The following is a 25138-nucleotide window of genomic DNA, read 5'->3' on the forward strand; positions in this document are numbered from 1 at the left end:
GAACAATCTCCGGTGCTCCAGTCTGAAATGCTGGATTCTTTTCAGGTAGCACCAAAGTGCCCTCACAGAACAGACAAGCAGGTCATCACTATTGCTAGTCGCAACTTGGAGATAAGTGATGAAGAAGTACTGAAACCTGGGGTTATGGACTGCTGGGTTCCGGGTCTTGTCCATGAACTCTGGGACAAACTTAATAAGAGTTCCTTCCATCACTCCAAATGACTTGTAAAATACCAGGCTAAGGCCAGCAGAAACACAGTCCTGAGTGTTAGATTCCTGTCTGACACTCTCTTTAAGGGCTCGTACGAAGACAGCCAAAGAGTAATAAGAACTCTTGTGATGTCCTATTCCAGAGGTCTGATTTCTCTTGGAGGGCAACACTGCTTGAAGTTCCTCATGTGTAGAGACAATTCCCACAAAAATGATTGGTCTAAGTCCTTCAATCTGATAACCTAAGCTAAGGATGACCCTTTCACCAAGGAGGCTGAGAGGACTCACTCTCTCTCAACAAGGGAAGACAAGGAAATAAAATCAATTATCACTTGCAGAGTGGCTCGGAACAGAGAAGTAGCCCGTTTCTGACACCAATTGCAGAAAATGGCCCACTTTCCCCTGGTAGAGAGCTGCACAGGATCTTTGTAGATATCCAGCTATCTACTAGGCAGTATATCACAAAAAGCCTTTCACTCGGAGGAGATGCTGGATACAGTAGTCGCCACCCGTGAAGTGACAAGGCTGCCACAGAGTTGTGCTACCTCTGAAGATGGGGCTGACAGAGTAAGTTGGGCAATAGGGGTAGTTCTCTCGTTACTTCGACTAGGAGCATCAAATCCAAAAACCATTCAGCGTTTAGCCACTTGGGAGCCACCAGGGTCATTCGGATACTCTAGGTCGTCAACAGTCAGGTTGCTCAACATATCAGGCAGTAGGGTGAAAAGGCATAACCATCCATATTGTCCCAAGGATGTTGGGAGATTTCCTCTATCTCTGCTGATGGATCTGGGACCAGTGAGCAAAACACTGGAAGATTCTTGCATAGCCAGATGGCATGTGGATCGCTGTTGAAAACAAAAGGGCAAGAAGCCTTTCTGCCACACAGGGTAGTAGAGACCACTCCACTCCTACCAACTGCCTGTGAGGGCTGAGCATGTTTGCAAGTACAGTAAAATCCTCTTGCCTGGAATCTGGTAGGAGCCTCAATCACTAAGTGTGAGCCTACTTTGTTAACTTACAGAAGGACTGTTAAACAGTTCCTCCTTGCTTTTTGATGTAGAATACTATAGTAGTGTTGTCGCTCATCAACGTTACCTAGTCCCCCATCAAAATGTGTTGGAAAGTTCTAGAAATGCTGTTTGCATCTCCATCAGGATGATGTGCAGGAGCATCTCTTCTTTGTACCATGATCCCAGGGGGTCCAGTCCCTCGGGTATGTACCATACCCCTCCTTGGATGTTTCTGTGAACAACATCACCTCCAGAGGTGGGGAGTCAAGTACAGCTCCTCTGGTGAGGTTTTCGTTGTTCAACCGACAAAACATATCGTCTCTCACATCCTGTTCTATGGGAACCTAAATTTTCGGGAGATCGGTGGCTGATGACCAGTGATACTTCAGACACTATTGTAGCAATTTCTGGTGGAGGCACCCGTGAGGCGAAAGATATCCCAGATGATGATGGCACTGACGAGTGGGAAATTGTTGAACGATTAAGGAAAGCATCCTCCATTGAACCCAAACCCGATATTTATCACTGGATGAATCTAATTTTTCTATATGTTATACCTACTAGTGCAAAGATGAATCGGTGGAAGTTTCATTAAATTCGGTCTATTATTTTTTTAAATGAATAAAAAATCTATTAAACAGAAAAAATTCAATTCAATTTTTATCAAGAAATACCAAATAGAATTAACTAAAAATTTCCACGAATTTTGTTTATTACAATATAAACAAAATGCCACTAGGAATTTTCCATAATTTCAGTATTTATTTTATATAAATATTTATATATTCTAAGTTTGAAAAAATATAGAAAATAGAAAATATACTTTAGAAAAAATTTCTCAGTGCAAAATATTGTAAATTTATTCCTCTTTACAACGATGTATTTGGATTTGAAATTGATTGATAAATAGTGGAGGAACATAGTTTTGAAGGTCAATAAGTATAGTTTTGAGATATCGACGGTCAAAGTTTTTCTATGAGATTCTATGAGAGTATGAAGGAAAGTAAAACATTATAGCTTTCATTAACAAATATCGTTATCGATACTTATTTAGAACTAGTCTAAATTACTTGAAGAATAACTAGCTTTCTTACCGGATACAATTTCTACACATTACCGCAAGCACAGCCCCAAGTCCCCGCCCCCCTATTTGGGGTACTGATCACTCGTCACCATCATCACTTCACTGCTGCCAGACTCGCCATCACTTTCGTCCACTTTACACTTTTTTGCCCATCTAAATTGAGATGCCACTATCACATTTCTCCTTCAGGCAGCTAAAGACCTTCTTTTGTGTTTGGCCATTATGGAAAATTAATCATACCCAATATTTGGAAAATAAACAAAATCACTCCAAGTGTAAGCAGCGTAAAACTGACACGTATACACATTTCAGTATTCCATTACCACGTGGGTGACTTAAAGATATATGTTTACCAGACATATGAAGATAATGATAAAACATGAAAAAATTGGTGTATTTATGCAAAATCAAGCCAAACCTACATAGTCTGCTTTAGCATACAACGCAGTTAGGATGACGTAACCATCTAAAAACCACTATATCTTCAGTCTGACGATACGACCATCTGATGGAAAGACTCTCCTACTGCTGTCTCTACTATCATTACCAGGTACGTAACTTTTCTCTTGACCATAACACTTTACTTCTATTGATTGATCACGATCTCAAAATCGGGGAAAAATTAAAAATGTTACTCTCAATCTTGGAGCAATTGTCTTCTCAAGGATGACAAAATCAGCCAATCATTGAGATATCTTAAAAAAAGGATCCCATTCGTATGAGCCCCAAGACAAGAAGAGAACACTTGGGGAGCAGTAGACAGTATGAAGCACAGCGCTTTGAATTGGTATATAACTCCCTCTATGACAAAGCAGAGGTACTTTGCCAGACTAATGGATCAGTATTAGAAAATATGCATCTTTAGGGTCTACAGACAGCATGAAGTCTTCCTTTCTGATGGCAGCACGTTCCTTACTTGCCGTCTCCACCTCGGAAGAAGTTTGATGAACAAACCTCTTCTGTTGAAAGAGGTTGATGACTGGTCTCCATGCTCTGTTTGACTTTTCCACCAAGAAAATCAGACTGTAGAATTCACGTTCCTTACTTGCCGTCTCCACCTCGGAAGAAGTTTGATGAACAAACCTCTTCTGTGGAAAGAGGTCGATGACTGGTCTCCATGCTCTGTTTGACTTTTCCACCAAGAAAATCAGACTGTAGAATTCACAAGACCCTGGAACAACTAATAGCCCATTCTTCTTCTTCTCCATCATAGCTACCACCTCAGTTGCAAGTGCCAGAGCTTTCGGTGATTTCAGTAGGTAGGTCTGAAACACCGTTAGAGACCAATCAAGGGGAGGATGAAAGCTGGTGAAAGGAAGGCCGTGTCTATCCCATAGGACTTTTAACACCCAAATCTCTGCACCATGTCGCTGCCACATTGCCCAATGGTTCGACAGGCATTCACTGATTCGTGGCACCTGATGGAGAAGGATTGCCAACCTCAGTGTCCCATTCCCCCCTTCCTACCTCTATCATCATTCTTGTCTTAACAAAAGAAAGGGACATTGTCCTTGCTCTCCTTCAAAGTAGAAGAGACTGGAGCTGCAGATCGAGATCTGGGCGTAACTGTCGGATTTTTCAGTACTAATTTCGTGACTTACATTAAAGAAGCCCTCATAGCCATTGACATAGGTCCTGAGTTCTTGAAAGCAACTGCTCATTGGATAAAGGAGTCATGCCTTGCATTTCTCCATTTCCAGACAGTGGCATCAACATCCTTCGGCACGAAGAGCAGCGCAGACTCCAGTATTAGTGCATTCGAAATGACAAGAGATGCTTCCTGTCTCACCTGGCTGGTGCAGCGGGAGGCCAATGCATCACTTGTCTTCAAGGCCTAATTTACTAACTGGTTTGCTGACTGATACACTAAGAAAGTAACCGGCTTTGCACCTGAGCGGACGAGGTCAGTGTATTTCTTCTTTGTCTTAGGACTTGATAAATCCTGAGATGAAACTACTGTATATTTAAGACCAGTGGGCAATCAAAGGGGTTGCTTAGAAGCTCACCATGCATGCCTCTATGGAAGCGGAAGTCTCTCCACTGGGATCTCTGCTACTGCTGGATTGATCTAAAGGGGCAATGGAGCTGCTGCTTCCAGCAAGTAAAAACTTTTTTTTTGTCAAAAGGGGCTGGAGGCAGGATCTTGTTTGAAGAGATCTAACAAAGGGAATTCTTCGGATCAGCAATCTGAGGGCCACCGAAACACCAATCAATGGCCATCCACCTGTCCTTGATAGGCTCTGTGGAAACCTAACCAAGGTCCTTGAACTCCCTGATAAGAGCAAGAACCTTGATGAAGGTGGACTTGGTCAGGAGATTCTCCATCTACGCTGGCACAGCACTTGAATTGGGTGCTGAAAAATCAACAACCTTCCAAGACTCTTCCCTCTCACGAAAGGGAGATTTAACACAAGCCACTAGAAATTGGCCCTTCCCTTTGAAGTATTCACGCACTGCTCTAAGAACGGAACTGGGTTGGTACTCTGCAGCGGAAAAAGGAACCGAAGAATGTTGTTCAAATCCCGATGCTGAGCTGCCCCGCACTCTCTTCAACTCTTAGGTCAAAGAGGTACTATGTATCTTGGTCTCTGAAGGAGAGGCGGGAAATTATAGCACTGAACGGCTCAAGGGCATGTTCAACTAGTGCCTGACCTTGGAGGAGGAAAAGCTCTGACCCGTATCTACAAACAAGATGAAGTCTTTCAGTGCTTCAAGAGCAATCTGAGTAGTGTCAAGGCATCACCTGGTCTAGAATCATGTCACGACAGTGTGTAAGAAGATTCCACCAGGAGGCACAACCTCTACACTTAGGAGGGTCACTGGATACAGACTTCCACAAGAAGAACACGTGATTCAGACCAGTCTAGGTGTATTGAAAGATCCTGGTGTAATGGTAGGCAGTGTGACATCTGTCGTCAATGGGAAGGAATAGGTGACCAAGAGTTGGAACCTTTGGTTAAACTGGGATCCGAGTCTTCCTAACCCAAAGCGCCTGGGATCCAAGTCTCGCCAAGCCGAAGCGTCTGGGATCCTCTTACTCAGTGTCTAAACGCGAGGAGTCTTCCAGATGAGTCTTCTGACACATGGCGTACTAAAGTGAGGAGACTGACCACTTGGTGACTGATCACTCAGTAAGGAGACCGGGAACATGGAGACTGGGTGCATGGAGACTTAGTACGAGGAGATCGAAAGCATGAAAATTGAGAGCAAGGATCTTTTGCTTGTGTATACAGTTAACACTTGCTTGCTAATCATGCACTTGGAGAATATGTACATGAAGATCGTGTGCATGCTGATCATACGAGTAGCAATCATGCGCGTAGAAATCATGCTCGTGGAGAAGGGTCTCATGGAGAGAGAGGACGATGAGAAGAAACCTGACCTACATTCTTCCTTCATATGCTAGAAGGAGGCTCTCGCCGCTTCGAAGAATGAGAAGAAGAATCTTCCATATCTACACGAAATGTGGTTAGAAAACAAGCTTGTTGCATATGTAGATAATGCCACTCTCTGTCTCATTTCCACCTCCTGAATGTAGATCTGGGGTTGCTGAATCCCTTAATGAACATCTAGCTAAAATTAGTGCATAATATAAATTATCTTATGGCATGGAGTTGAACCCTTAACATCCAGATCTCTGCATTGATAATGTTTCTTAAACTCTGTAAGACTTTCTTTAAAAGTTTAGGTGTGATTCCTGATTGCAAATTTACTTTTGAGAAACGCATTGTCTGTTTCTTCAATTGCAAAAAAAAAGAAAAAAAGAAAAAGCTTTAGAATCTTTTTAATATTTCAGGTGATTAATCTATTCTAAAGAAGTGTTTTAATTCTTTTATTCTGCCTTGTTTCGAGTATTGTTCAACTATTGTTCTCCTGTCTGGTCTTCAGCTCCTGAATTTCACCTTAACCTGTTAAGCGTCACCCACGTGATAAACCGTTCACCACGAGCTACTCGGTACCGCCTTCAACTGCATATTCCGTTCATGACTTTAACTGCCTTTATCAAGTCGTCAGTCTCGTGATAATACGTTTACTCGTATAGCAAGTATAGGATCACCACTTTGCAACACTCTCAGCATATGGGGGCTGTAAATAGAAACTTATATGATGTCTGGCAACTATTTTTCTGAAGGTAGCTTGATGTTAGAAAACTGGTTTCCTTTCATTGCGCTTCGGGCGCTTATGCGGATAAGGTTGTTTGTTGTTCCTTTTACAATGAGTGGTCTAAAGGTGAAGGTTATTTCTTTAGATGAAATAAATGATATTCTTGTTGAGGAATTTGATAATGATAACCTGTTTGATAATGAGAGCACTAGTTCTGAATCATCCATTGATGAGGATTTTGAAGAAACAAAGTTTTCTTTCGATGCCTAGAGCAAAAATGACTTCTCATTGCCGAATGACTGGAAAACGAGATTTCACAAAACTATATAGGAAAGGAAACACAGAGAGAGAGAGAGAGAGAGAGAGAGAGAGAGAGAGAGAGAGAGAGAGAGAGAGAGAGAGAGAAAATAAAGTGGATAAATAATGTAAAAATGTATGACGAATATATATCAAAAGTATACAGGAAACAATATATATACATATATATATACAGTAGGGTCCCGAATTATGCGAGAATTTGGTCGATTAATGACCTCGTGGAAATGGAAAATCGCGAATTTCGAAACACACAACTAACAGAAATAATTCCATTGTGGCCATGGCAACCAGCAATTTGCCTATTCAAATGTGTTTACTACCCATTTCCAATACTTTCTTTGTACTATACTGTATTTCTTTATAATATCAAATTGTTTTTGTAAATAAATAAAACATTTAATATACTTTAAAGTTCTAATAACTTGAAAAATGGTTAAAATTATAACCAGGATAGGTGTAAACACCATATATTTCCCGTTACAACACAACCCAAAATACAGACAAATTTTAATGTTTGTCATATCTATTGTATAATACAACTGGTGAATAGCAAAACCATCACTCTATAGACTAGCTTGTTGTATGATTGAAAATCCAGAATTATCAAAATAAAGGCGATTTTATATCATGTGTTTCCTAAACACGCTAAAAAGCAGAATAGAAAACGACAACCAATGTTTTGTTTACGTTTAACTCTGATCACAACGAAGAAACAGACGCATTTATACATCTGTGTTTTTGAATTGACAGCAATTTTACCAAGTATAGATTATATGTTGAATTTGTTATTACCAATGTTCTAATTATTTTTTATTAGAACTTTCAAATAAATGAAATGAATGCCATTTATGAAATGTTTTTCTTTATGATGCCGCCTGAAACGGAAACCTTCCATTTGTTTACGCTCCATCTTCGATCATAATAAACAAACGAATGCATTAAACACACATGATCTAAGTCATAACTAATGATATTACAAACATTTAGTAAACATTATGTTATTACAAATATTTTACTTACCGTATCCATATAAATTCCTAAATTCGTAGCAAAGCTGGAATTTTTTTTTTCCTTATGCGTTTAATCCACAATAGCAAACTGCCGCTAATGACAGAATGATAACTTACGATAATTCTAAACTGTTACGAAAGATAATTGTCCTTTCCATATCCAAAATACTTTTCCTAACTTCAGTTATAAGTCAACTTGTACCCACCTCAATTATGGATCCATATGCAAAAAAAAGGTAAAAAAAGAAAGTACTAGGCCTATTTTTAAAGTCACCGAACAATTAGGTTACCGCTATAACGTTCGATGAGAGAGAGAGAGAGAGAGAGAGAGAGAGAGAGAGAGAGAGAGAGAGAGAGAGAGAGAGAGAGAGAGAGAGAGAGAGAGAGAGAGAGAGAGAGGGATGGTTTTAAAGTACTAAACAATAAATATGATAGGTTATAACACATTGGTGTTTATGTAATATTAACTGTATAGATGGTTTGAATAAGTTAAGAAATGGTGTAAACAATTCTTTGTTATTGTATTCGCGCGGAAGCTAGACATCAGCTGATGTGATCACAGCCAAAAGTAAAACAAAAATAAGTTAGCAATACTCGATTTTTAAAACACACCCGAAATTTAACAACATAAGTACATGTTTTATTATAGCGCAATTGACATTTAAAGAGTAAAAATTTTCTGGAATAGAATGGTGTTTCCTAAAAAATAGTGGTTTGCGGACGAAATCGGTTACCGTATTTTAAGCTATGATTGAAATGGATGTATACACGGTATAATTTTTTCGTTTTGTATTTAATTGACACTTCAAGAAAACCGATTTTGGTTTCTTCATCTATTTGTACGTATTGTATAACGAGAGAGAGAGAGAGAGAGAGAGAGAGAGAGAGAGAGAGAGAGAGAGAGAGAGAGAGAGAGATATTATGACGCAGAAGGTTACAGACCTAGAACAGGGGAGGATGAAGGGGGGGGGGGGGAGTGATGAGATAGGCTGGGTGGACTCGCAGGGGAGACGGTAGGAGACGGGGGAAGGGGGGATATGGTTGCCAGTGGCTAAAAATAGATTCTGAAAGACGGTAAAGGGAAAAACGAATCCCATCGAATAAACAGAATAAGGAAAGGGAATAAGATTCAGAGGAATAATAGATATAATGGAATGAAAATGACTAGATGGTGTTAGTTGTGATAAGAATAATTTAGATATTTGAAATAAGAGTGTCTGAGGAGGTATAGAAGGAATTCGTGATAAATATAGAGGAATATCAAAGGATACAGTTAGTTTGCATTAAAGGGTTTGTTATCGTTTATCGGCAGTGAATAGCCTAAACTTCGGTAACGAGTCGTCAATATTTTGTCATATTTTAAACAGTATACATTTGATTTGCAAACATTGGTTTTGAAGAGTAGACGGTAAAATAAAATCTAGAGAGAGAGAGAGAGAGAGAGAGAGAGAGAGAGAGAGAGAGAGAGAGAGATTTCTGCCATCAAATCTCTCTCTCTCTCTCTCTCTCTCTCTCTCTCTCTCTCTCTCTCTCTCTCTCTCTCTCTCTAGATTTTATTTTACCGTCTACTCGACAAAACCAATGTTTGCAAATCAAATGTATAGCCTACTGTTTAAAATATGACAAAATATTGACGACTCGTTACCGAAGTTTAGGCTATTCACTGCCGATAAACGAACCCAGTCTACTCGTGAAAACCTTGAACGCCCAGAGGGAAAAATAAGGCTTTTAAATATACTGTACTAAACAAAAATAATGCTTTAATATACCATCATTAACACTACCATTACAATTATCGTAAGGTTGGAGAAAGATAAAGATTGCCGAGAACGTAACCACATTTCTGTTTACATTTTGTCAGCTGGACTCGCACAGTTAACAGTTGATTTCATTGTTGTGGAATTTTATCCTTAAATAGGCTATTCATCATGAAATTATGTTAATGAAATGTAATGTTAATATTGTTTTGTAACATTTATTATAAATCACCGTATTTAGGGCTACCAATATACTTAAAAAGACTATAGATTTGATACATTTTGTAGTGCTTGACTCGCGAACTTTGAACAGCCTCGTGGATACAGAAAATTTATTTTCGAAAAATAGCGATCGTGGAAAAGGGGAATCGTGTAATTCGAACACGCTTAATTCGGGACCCTACTGTATATATATATATATATATATATATATATATATATATATATATATATATATATATATAGAGAGAGAGAGAGAGAGAGAGAGAGAGAGAGAGAGAGAGAGAGAGAGATTGTCCCTTTGCTTTTGTTGTTGATTCTGGCGTAAGATTTACGATTGAAGATAGAAAGAACCCATTAGAATATTCAGTATTATGTAGCCTTTTGAAATGAAATAATAGTAGTATTGTTAATTTTATTTCACCATTTAATTAATATCCCTACTTTTAACTATAAATGTGAATTATAAGCATAAAGAAATGATATTAACTTTGAAAAATTATCATTAGTGAAATGACCGCTCAGGGCAAAAAAAAGCATGATGGTACGTTAGCGGCAGCCTGGTCCAGGGGGGACGCTTAACAGGTTAATTTGCTGGACAAGAACTTGCAGTCTATTAAATTTCTTATTCCTGATTTACAGTGCATATTAATCTCTGGTACTGTTGTTCAGTTAGTTTTTTATGCATGTTGCATAAGTTTTCTTTATAATTCTGACCAACCTTTACATTCATATCTTCCCCTCCTGTACCATCCTGTACATAGTACTAGGTATGCAGCTAATTCTAACAGTCACACTTTCTCCATCACGAGTCTCAATACTACATAGCTTTCTAGAAGTGTTATTCCAGCTGTGACCACATTGTGGAATGATCTTCCTAATTGGCCAGATGAATAAGTGGAATTTCAGAAGTTCAAACTTGCAGTTATGTTATGTTGAACAGGTTTACATAAACCTCTCCTCATCAGTTTTATTTATGACAGATTCATTTTTCCGTTGTTACTGACCTAAAAATGTTTATATTAATTATTCATTACTTCTCATGTAGTTTATTTTTTCCTTTGTTGGAGCCCTAAGGCTTAGAGCATCCTGTTTTTCCAACTAAGGTTGTAGCTTGGATAATGATATTAATAATAATGATAGTAATAATAATAACGATGATCATAATAATAATAATGACAACAACCACATCCACAAGATCAATATTAATAATAATAATGATAATAATAATAATAATCTCTTTTGAGCAACTTTCATCATTGCTGTCAAAGAAGCATCGCAAGAATGTTCTGGAGTAGGATTGGGATGAAGGTGGCAGCTAACATCCTAACCAGTAATTCTCAGCTTGTTCTCGCATGAGACCTAGAACTGGTAGCAGGATCGCAAGATCTTGTACCACGTACCAAAGTACCTTTCCAGGAAGGGTTACACCTCACTAAGAAAGGAAAAATGGCCAGAGTAATTGAATTATGACTCATGAGACACAGCCCAATTGGTCATTCTATGCTTTGGTGACTTCTTCCTTCTCTTAGGGGCAGGAGGCATCACATCCAAAGGGTCAGTAACAGGTGAGGAAGAAGGTACAGGAACAGGTGAGGAAGAAGGTACAGGAACAGGTGAGGAAGAAGGTACAGGAACAGGTGAGGTTTTAGGGGAAGGCGAGCGTGTGAGCTTCGGTTCCCGCTATCACGCTTCACCAACATTGAGCATTTCCAGGCTGGGGGTGACCTCTCTGCAGCAGGAGAAGAAACAGAAAGCCAACACATCACCTAGCTCCTCTACAAGGGAAGACTTCTGGATTATAGCAGCAGTTAACACCTCTGGAAGCTTCTCGGCCAGTAAAGCACTGTTGATACCTAGAGAAGACCATTACTTATGAAGATCCAGGTCCTTGTGAAAATTGTTGTCAATAACGGCAATGGGATGAAGAGGGTTATTTCTTTTGCAGAAGTCAAGTGACACCACTGACTTCTTCAAAACACTTCCCAAGAGCAAGGCAGAATCTCCTTACTCTTGAGGATTCCTCAGGAGGATCCAGTCCCGGAGAAACAACAAAAAGACAGCAGGCTTTGAACCCATAGGTTGAAAGGAGGAGTTAAAAAGCTTTTTTGGCATCAACTTGGGAATTGCCAAGTCAGGTTTGCCGGACAGGGGTTCGCATCCTGCTCAAGCTCGATAGTTTCTTGTAGTGTCTGCAACCTTTGAGAGAGCTTATAGGTCTATCTGCTGAGTCATCAGCAGCCATTGCCTGGCCCTCCCTTGTCCTAGTTTGGATGGAGAGGGGGTGTGGGCACTGAACATATTATATATGGTCAGTCTCTAAGGCACTGCTCTGCACACAAGGGAACTGTCACTCTCTCCTACCTCTGCCATTCATGAGAGCATTTAAACTTTTAAAAGAACCCAAAACCCTACAGTCATAATAGGTTGAAGACTCCAAACATTCATGCTCCTTGAAAAAATTATAAGAGTTAATTGGGATCCACTTCTGGCTTTCTAGCACACTAGTCTTAATTACGGACAGACTTACCAGGACAGAGCCGCATGTCTGTCAGTGGAATCGCATCAAGAACAAATAAAACAAATACCCAGAAAAAATAAAAAAGAAGAGGCATTAATCAGCCAAAAACAAGGGTGGAGGGAAGTTCGTCATTGAAGGTTGTTCTACCTCTTGGGTGGGCAGGTGCCCTACCAGCCACCCAACAGGTATCTTGGTTTACCACATTAAAAGTTTAAACGGTCATTCCAGCTGTGCTGAAGTCATACTCTTGTTAAAGGACAACAGTTTGTATTAGTGTAGGAAAAAATAGAAGCAGTATAACCCTTACTGTTAATTTGACCATTTCACTTCCCTTGTCCTGAGTGGTCTTGGACTTTAACTTTCATTGTTTTACCTTTTCCTTTCCCTAGCCTTCATTATATGCCATGTTTTCCTAGTTATCAATATCATTTGTCATCCTACTCAATTCTCAAAGTCCTCTAATTCTAGTAATGTATTCTGTTTTTTTAATTTTCTTTGAAGCAAGTACCTTCCCTAACAATAGTTTTACTTAAAATAAATTCTTTACTTTCAAGCCTTGAACACTTAGAAGTCTATAACACCAAGTATCAACTTGACATTCTCTTCTCCAAAAACTTAACATACTACATATCCTCTCAAAATTTTACAAAAGCTAATACTGTAATAGGAATGTCTCTTCCTTGGAAAATGGAGTCACAATACCCTTATTTCCTGGTTTATATTCCTTAAACATTCTCAACAATCCGTCAGATTGCATTCATCACAACCACACCAGTAATCGCAGTAAGTAAATGAGGAATACAAACATGCTGTTGAATCTCCTGGGACATTATATAGAAGCTGTGGTTCAGTCAGTCCATAAGGGGCTTATTTCATTTTCCTAATGTTTTGCTACAGTATTTTCACTTGTAGAATTTACTTTCTTTCATAAATAACTATTCATCACATTGTTTTTGAATGGCTATCTAGGTAAACACCTTTTACTTGGGTAAAAAAAAAAAAAAAAAAAATGACAGTTCATGCATTCTAAAGTAGTGTGTCAAAATGAGGTCAGTTACCACAGCAATAAATACAAGAATGAATCAATTCTTGAACTCATACGTATAATATTAATGTTCAAATTTTGCATAAAAATTTACAAAGAATTATAATGTGACTATCTATGTAGAATAATCTAAAGAATTATATGATGTTTGATGTTTTACCAAAAATTCACTCAGAAAATAAAACAAAATAATAAGTTCAATATTGTAACCAAAGGCCACTGTATCACTATTCAACAACTACATTTATTCACTATACATACTTTACGATAAATCTTCAAGCAAGCATCCACTAAAATACTTTTTGTTCATATATGACCAATCCATTCTTCCGGAATATCATAAAATATCCCTAAACAAAATATCTCAGAAGTAGTACAAGATATCCACAAAATTACTTACCAATAATTGATAAGCAAATCTACATTGAACACACCTGTTTTCAGAACATCTGTATGTCGTGTGTCATGAAAGATATAGACAGGTGGCCCAAATATGCAATCACATTCTGCTTTCTTTGCGACTTTCTCCAGATCACTCCGGAAGTATCTATAATAAAGTAAATTTGTCCATTAAACTTCTTTTGACCAATCACAAACTAGAGTAATATTTTACACCTCTTCAAGAGATTTATAATCAAACTATATGTATCTTAGAAAAAAATAAAATGCTCACAGTTACTGTCTATTTCCTAATACAGTACAGTATTCCCTCCATATCCAGGGATTTGCCAAGCCTAGATTTATATATACCAGATTGACTAATTGATAACAACATACAAAAGGATTCATTGAAATTTATTCAAACAGATTCCATGAAGCATTTGGCAAAAATTTCAAAGTGCACATACCATTATCCGCTCGTCTGCTCTATGCCCAGATGTGTTAGTGCTTGCCACATGCACGTATGCAGTGCTCCATTGAGCCCAGCATAAAAAAAACCCTACTTCATACTATATTGTTCTAGATCTTACACTGTATCTTGTATCGCAAGTATGTATGACAGTTATATGCGAATGACTTATGAAATGTACCAAATTGTTGTATACTATGAATCCATGGCCTCTAAATTTTATGGAAATCTATAACAAAGTCAGATAACTGATTAGTCTTATGCAAGTCAAAACGTTGAGGTATCGAAGACTGGAGACTGAACAAAACTAAAAATTAGCAGCCATTTTTGTAATAATAATAATCTAATGACCATTATCCACAAAGAAAAGGAGGAATTGAGCGTTATAAACTGTATAGTCTTAGAAGCAGCTGTTTCCAAATAATTTGATGAAAAAGCCACATCAGATATTCCTTAAAAACATGTTATAAGGGAGTTTTAGAAATAAGATTACCTCTCACTTATCTCTCAAACTCAACATTTACTACTAATACGTTAGTGCTGCGCATGTTGAGGATCAGGGACTAAAGGCAAGACCTATACATCGTTATCTCCCGTACTGCATATCAGCGATGTAATATTTTGTGGATTAAACATTGTGTTATTTTGAACTATATTTCTTCACACCTGCCTTCATAGTAAGACTCGTAACAGTAATAAAAGCACAGGTGATAATAATTACCCAATCAATCTAAATCCATGATGCAAACAAATGAAACGCATTGTTATCTGCAATGTGATGCAATTGACCAGCCTTACCTGATATATCACCAATATTAAACAATTAAGAAAATCCTAAGATGTGCAATGTCTTCTTCACAAATGAAAAACTTGGTTGTTTGAAAGAGATTACTTTAGTGAGGAGAGATGTAATGATTCGAGCTACCAACTCTGTCTTCTGCCTCACAATCTAAATGTCTAAAAGAGTGAATTGGAATATGGTGATGCAATGGTTTAGCATCAGAAAGATCTAAAGTAACTAAAGAATTCAAGGCTCCATGAGATCTCAATTATGTAAGATACAGTGAACATCCAGAATCTTACTGAATACATTATGATACCTAAGAACGACGATGACCACTTGAACCAACTATGAAAGTCGGGTAAGTGTAAGCAACTGGGCAGATAAGTCAGAGTCACTGCCAATAAACAAAATCTCCCTGGCCTTCTGAGAATAACAAAGTAAGTTAAATAAGTTAAGAGCTTTTGGGCTCATCACTAACAAAACTTGGCTGGTAAGTGAGTATTTGGCGTCATATTGTCATCAACTCCGCAATGAACAACCCCCCTAGTCTTTTCTGGAATTCTCCTTAAACTAAAAAATACTCTCTGCCTCAGCCATTATGATAATTAAATGTTAGTCATTTTGTTTACAGAATAGAAGCTCTACTAATGCAGAGTGTAGACTCACAGTTCCCTACACTTGAACTTGAAACATACTTTCCCAGATAGAATCAGTGAGAGATTGCACTCCTCACAATGGTTATTTAAGATACAATATTATCACTGTGTAGGAATGCTAATAAATCTAGCATAAAAGAAAACTTAAAATGAATTGTATACCTATCACAATCTGGAAGTAGGACAATCCTTCATATTACCGATGCAACAAAAAAACTGAATAACATGGAACCGCTTGCACTCCTTGCCATTAACCTCTAGATTGTTTCATTACTGTATTAAAGGCATGCATCTTTTGAAAGGAAAGAAAATTGAACAATTCTTAATAAACATCGATAAACTGAGCTTCTCGGAAAGAAGCAATATGAACAGCAAGGGAGGTTCATAGAAATTGAACGGTATATGCTCAGTACTAATACTGCAATACATCGCTTGGAAGGAGAATCCTCTAACCGCAATACCCACAGATAAGGAGGGCCAACTGTACTGTAATCCATAATACTTAATTTTCTTCATAATGCAGAATAAAAAGTTTTGTAAATAGAACCTTGCAACATTATCATTTTTTTTATGTAACTAACGCAAAGAAAGTTTACAAGTATATCATAAATTACAGATTTTATAGAATGGTACTGTATTTAAAGAACATTGAATGTCAATAGAACATTAAAAATGGTTAAAATTCTATATTAATATACATTTATTGAAATATTCTAACCCACAAGAAGAAATTATTGGACTATACTTTCTGTCTCACAATGTAATGATCTCATATTTCCTACTAAAGCAATTATCATGCACATTTGATCTACTTCAAAAGTATATATTTCAATGCCATAATAAACAAAAAACCATGATTAGAACCAAATTAAAAGATTTTCCTTGTAATCAGACCACAAGCACTTACTTTGTATAGGCACGTGATGCTTCTGCTAAGAATTTGTACAGATCTGTGTTGAGCCTTTCAGCTCGGGTTCGATATATTATCACATCTGATATGGCCAAAACCTGAAGAAGGCATAACAGTTCTAAATGCCTACATAAGAAATTAATATAGCATACAAAAATGATAAAAAATAAAATAATTACCTTATTGTAAGAGACTGAAATAGGATTTGCAGCTGAATGGTGTGTTGAATTTTTACTGTGTAATACTTATTATATAATAAAATCCTGCTGCTACAAAACCATAAAATCAGATATTAAAGCAATCAGTGTTTTTCCTAACTATACAAACCTCCGTCCTTTAGACAGGAATATGTCTTCAGTATGAGCCGGAATGGCAATTGAATCGTCAACAAAGTAGGTGCGTTAGTTAGTGGGAGGTAGGTGGGGAGGGAGTTGCCCAAATGCCAAACTGTGCCTCATCACTTTTAAACTTTGGCCAAAAGGTAGCTGATGCAGGAAGTATGTATAGCTAGGAAAAATAACAAATTTGGAGGTAATTTGTATTTTTCCTAAATACAAACCAAAGTCCTTTACTCAGGTTTGTATTTGTGTTGGAACAAACACAAATTATTTTAAAAATTTTGATTTTTTCCTATGCAAATACAGCCCCTTCATCCTTTAAATAAGAAACTCAACCATATGTGGAAGGCCACCCACTAGATCTAGACTGGAAGGTTCTTTTCTTCTCTAGACATGATATCTTTCCTGGACCTGTATGGGAGCAAAGGTGACTTCAAAAACCTCCTACAGCTACAAAATGGGGATGTAGATACAGTAAGAGTTTTGACTAATACTAGCTTAAGTCCGTACTAGGTCATGGAACACCTGTCTCTATATTAAGGAGATAACTTTAGAAGTTTCAAACCAGTTATCAAAATGAATGTGAATGGAAGACACGGATCCATCCTCCAACTTACAAGGAGAATGGAGGAAACTTTTAGGCAGAACTTAGATCTGCTAGAAAGGTGATCCCTTTTGAAACTGACCAGCACATAACAGTTACAGCTGTTTCATCCATTTGAGAGGAGCACAGAAATGGTAAAAGGGCCAGTGATTCTAACTTCCCTTGATATTTATGCCTAGTATTACTTTTCCCACGCAGGAGATGGGAAGGTTACGCAATTACTGAGCAGTCACCACAGAAACAAAGGAAGGAGGTCCAGGGGTCTGTAGGCAACAGCCTAAAAGTATTAAGGTGAGAGTTATCTGAAACTCTCAGGAACAATCTTCATTTCAAAGTAGAGTACACAACAGGTGATCAAGGTAGATACCAATAAGGCTAGACTTCTGAGCTCCTTCTCGAGATGACACAGGACCTCCTCCTCCTCCTCCTCCTCCTCCTCCTCCAATACCTGCTGCTGTTATGTCAAATCTGCCATACTGAGATCAAGGTCTAGATGACCAAGTCATGGGGAAACATTATCAGGTAAGCTTTTACACTCTGTCCCAAAGAATATATCCTACCCTGTCCTGGCCGAGAGAGCCGGTGATTTGGGTGCATGGGATTGTTCACCTGCAACAGGTACCACAGCAGTAGCTGTCACACCAGGTTTATGATCCATTTTACGAACTAAGAAGGAATTGCTCAGCAGGTGAGCTCCATTACTCCCTCCTAATAACAAAAAGCAGCTTTCTAAGGGAAAAAACACTTTTACTCACAGCAGGTTTGGGGAAGGTGTGCAAAAAGTCTCCCCTTCAATTGACATATGGAATCAGTGTTGTTTACAAGCTGGGTCCTTTCATCTGCATCCAAGGAGAAAATGGCATATCAGGCTCAAAATCATTTGACCTACCTCATCCATACTTGTTGAAGGAGGAATGAGGGTGGCGGACTTCTTCTCGGTCGACAGTATGCATGCTCAGTTTAGTCTGAGATCGAGCAAAGGTAACAAAAGTATGAGCACCTGTACTGTGTATTAAGACACTTCCCTGGTCTTTGTTGGTTTTCGTTACCGCACAGTCTCCGACGCACACGTGGGAAGAGATCAATCCGAGTCTACGCACATGCAACTCCTATCAATTGGTCTTTCTGGACTTTTCTGATTCAGCTACTTGTTCCTCTTCTGAACAGAGGAAGTCCCCCTTTCCCTTCCACACTTGGCAGTAGCAAAACCTCCTCCTGACAGAGCACTAGCTATGGCCAAGGAATGCCAAATTCCTCATTTTCATGTTTTGTTGTTGTTATAAAGCCACACTGGTGAGGGAATGAAAGCAACAGTCATGCCACCCAACAGTAACAAGGACACTGTGGGTAACTGTATGTCAGCACAGAAAACAGTCACACATTTATAGTTTATATAGATAACAAACGACTATCGCTTTCCTTAAATCTAACCCTCAAACACAAAGGCTAACCTTCACATTCAGCCATTTTTTTCTAAAAGAAAAAGAAAAGATTAAAACAGTCAAATTAGAGAGGCAATAGGAGTACGTTTGTACTGCTTTTGACTGAAATTAAAAGTAAGTGAACGAGTTGATTGTCAAGTGGGTAGGGTTTACCAACCTCCCACCAGTAAATACTACAACCTCATTTAATGTTAAACAGCCATTTCCAGCTAAGCTGATATCATACTCCTATTAAAGGACGATGATTTGGTTTCATATACAAACAAATAATAACCATACATAAATATTGTAAACCATATTAAATCAACAATAATTATACTCTTTGTAACAATTTATAGTTTCTAATACAGTACTGTACATACTTTGAGAAGAAGACGCTTCCGTTGCTTGGAGATGTTACTAATGCCAAGCATTCCTTCTGTGTCAAGGATAATTGCTTTGCTTGAACTATCGTAGGCACCCCAGACTCCTAAGGTGCATGATGTCTGATTTGAACTGGTTCTGAAAATGGGATCTTTTTATCAGAACCACATAAAAAATCTTACAAAAATACTCATAAAGTAATTTAATTTATAATCTACAAAACTAAAGAAATGGAATAACTTCACATATATGAAGATGTCATATCAAATGCAAGATTTTGACAGCTGAATGGGTATAATCATGTAATTAATGACAAAAGGATATGTTGAGGGGTCAATGATTATGTCTATGTTCAAGCGTGAAAACACATGTGAAATGCTCACTATGTCTGTTAACCTTTTCTCCTCAGCCTATGTTTTGCTTTGCTAGCCTTCCTCTCATACTTATGCATTGTTACTACATAATTGAAGTGAATCTGTTATAAATCACAAGAAATTTTGTAGAATAATTGAAGTATGAACATTATGTAATGTACAGTACAGTATTATGATCGTAATATACAGATGTGAACTGAAATATGCTAAACAGTGGTTTCAAAATAACAACTGGTATGCATTTAGGAAATATGGCCAGCTTACTGATATACTTTTATTATAATGAAACATGACAAATTCGAAGATAATTTGTATTTTTCCTAACCATACAAACCTTAGCTATTTACATTGGGTTTACCTTTTAGCGCAGCTGAAATGACGAGCCAATAGTTTTAACGAGGGTTAATTACCCCCGCGCTAGTTAGAGGGGGGTAGGGGAAGGGTAGCTTGCTAACCCCCCCCCCCCCCCCCCCCCCCACACACACACACACGCTGGTGACTTGCTTCACTTCACTTAGAGGTAGGACTTGACTTGAGGGTCAGGGATGGCGGGCACATATGTGTAAATAGCTAAGGTTTGTATGGTTAGGAAAAATACAAATTACCTTCGAATTTGTCATTTGTTCCGTAACCGAAATACAAACCATGCTATTTACATTGGGTGACTTACCCCTTAGGAAGGGTGGAAAGTCCCCAGCCTTACTGACTTCGGCTTGCCCGGGGGCTCAATCCCTCAGTGAGCAGCACTAGAGAAAAGGAGCCCCTGTACCTACCAAGTTCCTAGCATCGCTAGGAACGAGTGGCCTACATAAGCAGTGTGCGGAGGAGAGAGTGACTCATCCTATGAAGTTGACCTTGAGACCTTTAGATAGGAATCTAGGATAGGACGTTCCCAATACCACCTCGTCAGGGTATGGGGGACGCAACAGTATTAAGCTTAATACTAGGAGCACAAGGAAGCATGGGTTACCTGCAGAGGTCGAGGTCAGCTATGCGAGGACCAGGATGCTGCTTCCCCAAGAGAGGGGAGAATGAAGAAAGAAGGGTCAGACATACTCTTTCATTCACGCAGACTAAGACCGGGTAACAACGCCCTCAACCTACTGCTACTTGTCCAAAAAGGAGCCTGAGGTTAGACCAGCTGTTGTGCAGCCACCACAGGGCCAATAGAGAACGTATCGAGGCTCCTGTGGGTCACGTCTTGCAGGTAGTGGGCTGTGAAGGTCGTCTGACGCTTCCAGACCCCAGCTTGAAGTACCTGCGTCACAGAGAAGTTTCTCTTGAAGGCCAGGGATGTAGCAACACCACTGACATCGTGTGCCCGAAGGCGACGTGACGGAGGAGGGTCTGGATTCAAGGCATGGTGGATAACCCTTCGAATCCAAGCTGAGATGGTGTTCCTGGTGACCCTCCTCTTAGTCCTGCCTGGGCTCACAAACAAAGCTTGCACTTGAGGACGGACTGCAGCCGTTCTCTTCAATTAATGACTCAGACACCTCACTGGACATAGTAGCAGCTGGTCTGGGTCGCTTGTTACAGAACGGAGACTCGCAATCCTGAAAGAGTCGAACCGAGGATCCAGCACTCCAGGATTCTGAGTCTTGGCGACAAACTCAGGGACGAACCTGAACGTTACCTCCCCCCATCCCCTTGAATGGGCGATGTCGTACAAGAGACTATGAAGTTCACTAACCCGCTTGGCCGAAGCCAAGACGAGTAGGAAAGCCGTCTTCCAAGACAGGTGGCGATCGGAGGCCTGGTGTAATGGTTCCAAGGGGTGTCTCTTGAAGAGACCTGAGGACTCGAACCACGTTCCAAGGAGGGGGTCTCACTTCCGACTGGGGGCAGGTAAGCTCATAGCTACGTATGAGTAAAGAGAGTTCTAGCGATGAAGAAATATCCACGCCCATCAGCCTGAAGGCCAAGTTTAAGGCTGAGCAATAGCCTTTCACTGCCGAGACTGAAAAGCGCATTTCTTCCCGCAGATAAACGAGGAAGTCCGCTATTGCTGGAATAGTGGCATCGAGTGGAGAGATACCCCTCCCACGACACCAACCACAAAAGACTCTCCACTTTGCTTAGTAGACTCCCTCAGAGGACCTTCGCAGGTGCCGAGACATTCTCTCCGTAACCTGTTGCGAAAAGCCTCTCTCCACGAGGAGACGCTGGATAGTCTCCAGGCGTGAAGCCGAAGCGAGGCCACGGCCTTGTGAGGGACGCCGGAGTGGGGTTGTCTGAGAAGCTCGTGTCGTGGAGGAAGTTCCCTCGGGAGCTGCAGAAGGTCAGGGAACCATTTCGCGTGATGCCATAGCGGAGCTACCAGAGTCATCAAACAGTTGACCAAGTCTGGTCCTGTTGAGCACCCTTCTCATCAGACAGAACGGTGGGAAGGCGTACACGTCGATGTTGTCCCACCGTTGCTGGGAAGCATCTTGCCAGAGTCCATTGGGGTCTGGGACTGGGGAGTAGTACAGGGGCAGCTTGAAGTTCAACGCTGTCGCGAACAAGTCCACAGTCGGGGAACCCCACAAAGTCAGGTCTTTGTTGGCTATCTGAGGATCCAAAGACCACTCGGTATTCACTATCTGCGAGGCCCTGCTCAGACTGTCGGCGAGCACATTCCTCTTGCCAGGAATGAAGCGAGCTGATAGTGTTATCGAGTGGATTTCGGTCCACCTCAGAATCTCTACCGCACGATGGGATAGCTGCTGCGAAAAAGTGCCTCCCTGCTTGTTGATATAAGCCACTACCGTGGTGTTGTCGCTCATCACCACCAAGGAGTGACCCGCCAGGGACCGTTGGAACTGCTGAAGAGCCAGAAATACGGCCTTCAATTCTAGCAGGTTGATGTGTAGGCACTTTTCTGATTCTGACCAAAGGCCTGAGGCCCTCTGGTTCAGAACGTGCGGCCCCTACCCTTCTTTTGACGCATTCGAAAACAGAGTCAATTCCGGGGGGAGGACGAGAAGACTCAACCCCTTCCGCAGGTTCTCATCGACCAGCCACCACCGCAAGTCCGTCTGTTCCAAAGACCCCATTGGGATCAAAATGTCCGGAGAATCGGATCCTTGATTCCACCGGGACTTGAGCCGCCACTGTAAGGATCTCATCCTGAGGCGGCTGTTTGGAACCAGACGAGCCAGGGAGGATAGGTGACCTAAGAGACGCAACCACGACTGGGCGGGGAGCTCTTCTCGCCTGAGGAAGGGTTCCGCCACCCTCCTCAGCCTTGCTATCCTGTCGTCTGATGGAAAGGCTTTGTGGATTGATTGATTGATTGAAAGTTTTCTGGCATCTTGACATCTAAGGTCATTGACGCCAAAAGGCTTTGTGGAGATTGGTGTCTATTAGCATGCCTAGATAAACCAGTCGTTGGGACGGCTGCAGAGAGGACTTCTCGAGGTTTACCACGATCCCCAGATCCTGGCAAAGATCCAGAAGCCTGTCTCGGTGCTGAAGAAGGGTCGACTCCAAGTCTGCTAGTATCAGCCAATCGTCCAGATAAGGAAGGAGACGAATGCCGTTACTGTGCGCCCAAGATGAAATCAGTGTGAACACTCTGGTGAACACCTGAGGAGCTGTGGAGAGACTGAAACACAGCACCTTGAACTGGTAGATCTTGTCGTCTAGGCAGAATCTCAGGTACTTCCTGGAAGACGGATGGATTGGGATCTGGAAGTACGCGTCCTTTAGATCCAGTGTGCACATGAAGTCTTGTGGTCTCACTGCAAGTCTGACCGTGTCTGCTGTCCCCATGCTGAACCGGGTTTGCTTGACAAACCTGTTCAGAGCTGAGAGGTCGATGACAGGTCTCCAGCCTCCAGACGCCTTCTTTACAAGAAAGAGTCGACTGAAGAAGCCTGGGGAGCCGTCGACGACCTCCTGGAGAGCACCCTTCTCGAGCATGGTCTCGACTTTGGCCCGAAGGGCCAGCCCCTTTGCCGACCCCGTGGCATAGGAACTCAACGACACTGGATTCGCTGTCAGGGGAGGTTGAGATGTTGTGAACGGGACGCGATAGCCTTGGCCGATCACTGAGACCGTCCAAGCATCGGCCCCGTGTTGCTGCCACCTGCAGACGCAACGCTGAAGGCATCCCCCCACAGGTGGACACGCAGGGGGACTGCCACCCCTAGGGCTTGCGGCCGCGGCCGCCACCCCTAGGAGTCTTGCCTCCCCTGGAGGACTTACCGCCCCTCTTGACCTTGGCTGGAAAGGGCTGGGGCTTAGACACCACCTTCTTAACTGCCGGTGCCTGTTTCGGAGCCTTACGAGGCTGCTGCTGCTGTTGCGGCGGAGCTGGAGGCTTTTAGGGCCGAGCTGTAAAGGCCCTATGGAGGAGGGAGTCCGTGCTGGATTTCCTCCACCTCTCAGCCGTTCGCTCCATGTCTTGAGGCTCAAATAGGTTCTCCCCCAGAAGGGAAGCATGTCTGAGCCTACACACATCCACGGCGGGGACTTTCGGATGGAATCTCTCGGCCACAGCATCGCGCCGCTTCAACACCGAGTTGGCCCACAAACTTGATGGAGTGGGTGCCCGAGAGTAAGAAGGTCTCCAGGGCCTTCCTATTGGTCTCCTTGGACAAGTCCTCCGAGCGCAGTAGGATGCCCAGAGTTCCTAGCCAAAAGTCCAGCCACGAAGTGGCCTGCATGGCACATTTAGCGACCTTCTCATGGCTAATGATTTCTGCCGCCGAGAACGACACCTGCCGGGCAGAGAGCTTCTCAAGGGGAACTCCCTTCGCCAGCTCCTCCACGGAGTGATGGAGGGGAAGAGCGAGGCTGGACTCACCCAAGATCTCAAAATACCTCCTCTGCTGGAGACGAGGAGGAGGGATGAGCTTGTTCCCGGCAGAGGAACGACTGGAGGAGGCAAGAATCGCGAGCTGAGCGTTGGCCCTAGCTCTGGCACTCTTCAGACCCCAAGACCAGGGCAGAGCCGCACTGGACTTAGGGGCCTTCCGAACGTCAAACAGTTCATCTAAGATAGTGTCCTTGCCTTCACGGGGGGCGATGACGGGGTCCATAAGCCCGTTAAGTTGCCTTATCAGGCTCAGGACCTGCCAAAAGGCATGTTCGGATTCCTGCTGATCTCCTCCTTGCGGGGTGGCAGCTAAGTCTCCTGTCCCCGGAATCTCTTCCTGGGGTGAAGCGTGGACGTTCCCCCGGGGAGCCGCGGGTTCCTGGCAAATCCTCGAAGATGACTTTGAGACGGTCTTGGAGTCCTTGGATTCCCTCCTGGGAGGAATACAGGATCCCAACAAAGAGGTTCGAGGAGCCCCTTCCTCACGAGATGACTCGTCTCCATGAAGAGAAGTTTCCCCCCTTGGTGCCAAGGGGAAGACTACCGCTTCACTAGACTCACCCGAGGACGGAAAGGCTTCGTCCACGGGAGAAGGAGAAAGCACTCAAGCAGGAGAAGGGGGCTTCGCGACAGACCTCTTGGGAACCAACTTCGCCCTGGGGGAAGTCACCACGAAGTCCACCCCTCTCTTTCTCTTCAGCGTAGGAGAGACAGCCGTTGTGTTGTTACCCT

At 41.5% G+C, this 25138-nt stretch overlaps 1 protein-coding gene across 2 annotated transcripts in view; it reads right to left on the minus strand.

Moving 5' to 3' along the window:
• LOC137642536 (zinc finger FYVE domain-containing protein 1-like) overlaps window positions 1–25138 on the minus strand; it is a 164360-nt gene that overhangs the window by 77908 nt on the left and 61314 nt on the right. For both annotated transcript variants that reach the window (XM_068375172.1, XM_068375171.1), the window contains exons 6-8: window positions 19228–19366; window positions 16479–16579; window positions 13716–13828 (exon numbers count right to left, since the gene is read on the minus strand). In XM_068375172.1, coding sequence (XP_068231273.1) covers window positions 13716–13828; window positions 16479–16579; window positions 19228–19366 — 353 coding nt within the window. The remainder of the gene's footprint in view (window positions 1–13715; window positions 13829–16478; window positions 16580–19227; window positions 19367–25138) is intronic.

The sequence above is a fragment of the Palaemon carinicauda genome, chromosome 6 (assembly GCF_036898095.1).
Source record: "Palaemon carinicauda isolate YSFRI2023 chromosome 6, ASM3689809v2, whole genome shotgun sequence".
Lineage (NCBI taxonomy): Eukaryota > Metazoa > Arthropoda > Malacostraca > Decapoda > Palaemonidae > Palaemon > Palaemon carinicauda.